Here is a 4211-nt window from a genome sequence, read left to right on the forward strand (position 1 = left end):
TGCTTGCAGGCTGCATTGACATTTAGGGAAAAGGCATGATATTACACAATTACCTATGTTCTGTGTTTGTTACCTTCAGGGTACTCTGTATGATGTGAACTGTAACACAGATTGTACTTACCTCCACATGTTCTTATTTTAACTGCCCAGAATATACCACCACTTATTATCCCAACTGCTAACAATGTGACCAGTGCGATGGGGCCAGACTCTGTCCGGAGTAAAATGGAGGGAACTGTTCAGTCACCCATTTGGCATTGCTTGTCATATCTTTTTCATTCACTTTTTCTCATCTACCATATTTGTTAATCAACTGTATGTTGTATGTGGCCTTGCCCTGTATTCACCTGCAGCCTCTATTCTTCCTGTCTAAGTGAAATCCAGCTGTTCAAACCCATGCCATGTGCTTTAGTCAATACTGATGAATGACATTGATGAAGGTATTATAAAGTAGGCTACACGGCTCATAGGCAAATAAATACAGAAATCAGCTTGCTGTAATACATAAGTTAAAATAATTACAATATGATAATACGCATGTTGAGGGATTTTGTAAAAACTGTCCTCAGGTTTTACTGTTAAAATATTTCTCCCCTTACTATCCTACAAAATAAGTTGTTAGTGAGGAAATGAAGAGCAGACACTGTCTGGGTGTTGGCTCTCACTGATCCACAAAGTGGAAAAACAATACTATATGCAGTGTTGACATACCTTTGACGGCAGAGCGTGAGGACAATTGAGGGCAGAGCGTTTCAATGTTGAGTGGAGTTGGTTTTGAGTCAGCAGGGTTGGAAGCCTCACAGCTGTAGGTGTCAACATTTATTTTGTTTAACTCCAGAGGGAGAGAGAGATTGGCGAGAAGATCAGGGCTGCTGGTCTGGTTGAATATCTCCTCTCCTCTGTACCAGGACAAGATCACCTCTCTCCCGTTCTTCACAGTGCACACCAAGGAACAGCTCACTTTTTCAAATGGACTGTCCACTGAGTGACTGATGTGAGGAGCAGACACTGAGTCTGGGATAGCAGAATGATTAGGCAGTGACTCAATGACAAACAGAGATTAAAAATGTGTTACAGTAAAAACTAAGATGTCATAAATGAGACCTAAACATATATGAAGAAGTGGGCTATTTCTTTTTCAAACTCTAAATATTATGTTTTGATCTTCATTGAAACAACTCTGGGTAACAGACTAAATGAGAGAATCGAAAAAAGGGAAGTAAAAAAAGAAGCCAGACACGCACCATAGACAGTTAGATTTGCAATCTTAGATGAACTCTGTGTATCGATGATAAGTATTTTATAAAGTCCAGAGTCGTTGATGGTGAGGTTTCTGATGGTGAGAGATCCAGTCTGAGTATCCAGCTTCAGTCTGTCTTTGAACTTCCTACTGTAGTCCGTTGTAATCACACCAGCATTCAGCAGAGCTATGTTATTAAATGAATCTGAATGAGTCAAAGTGAAAGCCCATGCCATAACAGTGCCACTGGCTAGTTCAGTAAGTCCAGTCGGTAAAGTTACTTTCATTCCCTCTCTTCCCGTCACATTTACAGCATCAATCAGATCTGAAAGGAAGAAAGAAAACATTGGCTAAGGGCAGTAGCTACATCAATACAAGACATTAACAGGACTAAATCCTGTAGGTGATCCCTGATCCAAGCCAAGCACATGATAGACTAGCCTTAATTTATTTATACTTTTACAGTATGCAGTGACCTACTTACTTTTTTGTTTGTATTGTCTTTGTATTATTATTATTGAGTTGTAGTTATGGCTCCTAGGTGTAGCCTAGTTCACATGTATAACTCATGAACATTAAATAAGACTATGTTTACCTTTATTTAACCAGTAAGTCATTGAGAACACATTTTCTCTTTTACAATAATGACATGCCCAAAAAGTGAAATTATAACAGCATTGCTTTCTGCACTTTTGTAATAGCCTATTCACATACTTTACACACTAGTTATGTAACATGATAGTAGCCTACTTTTGTAATTGACTCACAGTTTGGCAAGACAGACTTACCACTTTCGAGCAAGAGTAATATCCAGAGAACGGAGTTGATCATGTTCCATTTCAATAGGGTACTCAGATTAAGTGTAATTCAAAGATACATTTTCATCAACACGCAACGGTCTGCATGTGTCTTTCTGTTTGTGGGTGGGTATCATTTGTCGAACGGGATATGTATAATTTGTGGAACGGGATGGGTATAATTTGTGGAACGGGATGGGTATCATTTGTCGAACGGGATGGGTATAATTTGTGGAACGGGATGGATATAATTTGTGGGACGGGATGGGTATCATTTGTCGAACCGGATGGGTATCATTTGTGGAAGTTCTCTCTGTTTAATCCTGTTTCCCAAATATATCAGATAACTTGTGTCTGTGTCGATGTTGTTGAGTTCAACTTGCCTAGTTAAATAAAGATTAAATAAATTAGAAAATTAAAAATATATTCAGGCAACCTCAAGATGCTTGACTCAATACAGCTGCTTTTGAGGAACTTTCCAGTCGTTTGTGCTTTACATTCCGACTTTACATTCCGACTTTTGAATGTCTGTTTATTGGACATATATATTAGTGTCTAATAAAAAAGAGCAATGTATGTAAAGCATCCCATCTGTTTTAAGGTTCTAGTGTGTGTGTGGTGTAGTCCCTCTTAATGTCCACTAGGTGTCAGCACAGTTTCAATGTCACACCAGGTTCACAACATGTTTTCATGTGGAACAAATCAATTTGTATTTGTCAGATGCGCCGAATACTACGTGCGTAGATCTTACCGTGAAATGCTGACTTAAAAGCCCTTAACCAACAATTTAGTTAAGAAAAATACGTGTTAAGTAAAAATAAGAAATTAAAGTAACAAATAATTAAAAGAGCAGCAGTAAAATAACAATAGCGAGGCTATATACACGTGGAACAGTCAATGTGTGGGGAACCGGTTAGTCGAGGTAATTAAGGTGTTCCTTTCAAGTCCAGTGGTGTAAATTACTTAACAAAAATGTATTTAAAGTACTCCACTACTTTAAATACAATATACTACATGTATATTTATATATACATTCAGATGGGTCATGTACATTCAAGGACGTTTTTACATGGCTAGAGGGAAATGCTTCTCAACTACTGGCCTTGGGACTCCACTACATTCCTAAAGAAAATGTACTTTTTACTCCATACAGTTTCCATGATGTAAAAATACTTGAAAGTACTACTTAAAGTCAGTTTTTTTCTATGTCTGTACTTTTACTCTTTCTATTTCTTTACAACTTTTAATTTTACTTCACTCTGTTTCTAAAGAAAATAATGTATTTTTTACTCCATACAGTTTCCCTGACACCCAAAAGTACTTGCCGGACAGGAAAATGCCGGACAGGAAAATGGTCCAATTCACACACTTATCAAGAGAACATCCCTGGTCATCCCTACTGCATCTGATCTAGCAGACTCACTAAACACATGCTTCATTTGTAAATTATGTCTGTGTGTGAGTGTTCCCATGGCTATTTCTTCAATAAAAAAACTAGAGAATCGTGCTGTCTGGTTTGCTTAATATAAGGAAGATCAAATAATTTATGCTTTACCACTGATACTTAAGTATATTTTAGCAATGGAGTTTACTCAGTATTTTACTGGGTGACTTTCCCTTTTACTTGAGTCATTTTCTATTAACGTATCTTTACTTTTACTCAAGTTTGACAATTGGGTACTTTTTCAACCACTGTTCAAGACATTTAGCACCCAAGACCCACCATTCACTTGGTGGCTTAAAGTAGGAGTGCTGAACTAGGATCTGTTTAGCATTTCTGAGTAGAATGAATAACATTACTTTGGCGGGGGAGGGAACTGATTCCAGTTCAGCATTCTTAGCCTGAGACATTTCATGAATGCGTACAGAGGAGTACTGTTCTACGATCAGCTTTGCCTAGATCATACTGAACCAGTTGTCTCTGGAACAAGATTATATGGACAGGGGTGGGTTTGATCGTAGCTCAGCACTCCTACTCAACACCAGTTGCTATAATCTAACATTTTATAATCCAATTTCCCTTGCTGTTTAATGTCCTTCCGGAACCCACCTCAACATTGTTCTGTCAAGGCAACAAAAGCAAGTTGGCATGGTCTTGAAAGGAATTTAACTCACAACCTCTCCTTTGGGAATTCACCACCATAACCACTACAACTATTTCTAAGCTATCTTAA

General features: G+C 37.9%; 1 protein-coding gene across 1 annotated transcript; it reads right to left on the reverse strand.

Annotated features, from left to right (window-relative positions):
- Window positions 1-487: 487 nt before the first annotated feature.
- LOC120052183 (T-cell surface antigen CD2-like) lies at window positions 488-1476 on the reverse strand. Its single transcript, XM_038999017.1, has 3 exons — window positions 1245-1476; window positions 712-1014; window positions 488-495 (listed from the first exon to the last, which is right to left on the reverse strand). Exons 1-3 carry the CDS (start codon window positions 1474-1476, stop codon window positions 488-490), a joined length of 543 nt encoding a protein of 180 aa, XP_038854945.1.
- Window positions 1477-4211: the final 2735 nt, after the last annotated feature.

This window comes from Salvelinus namaycush, chromosome 8 (genome assembly GCF_016432855.1).
Source record: "Salvelinus namaycush isolate Seneca chromosome 8, SaNama_1.0, whole genome shotgun sequence".
Classification (NCBI taxonomy): domain Eukaryota; kingdom Metazoa; phylum Chordata; class Actinopteri; order Salmoniformes; family Salmonidae; genus Salvelinus; species Salvelinus namaycush.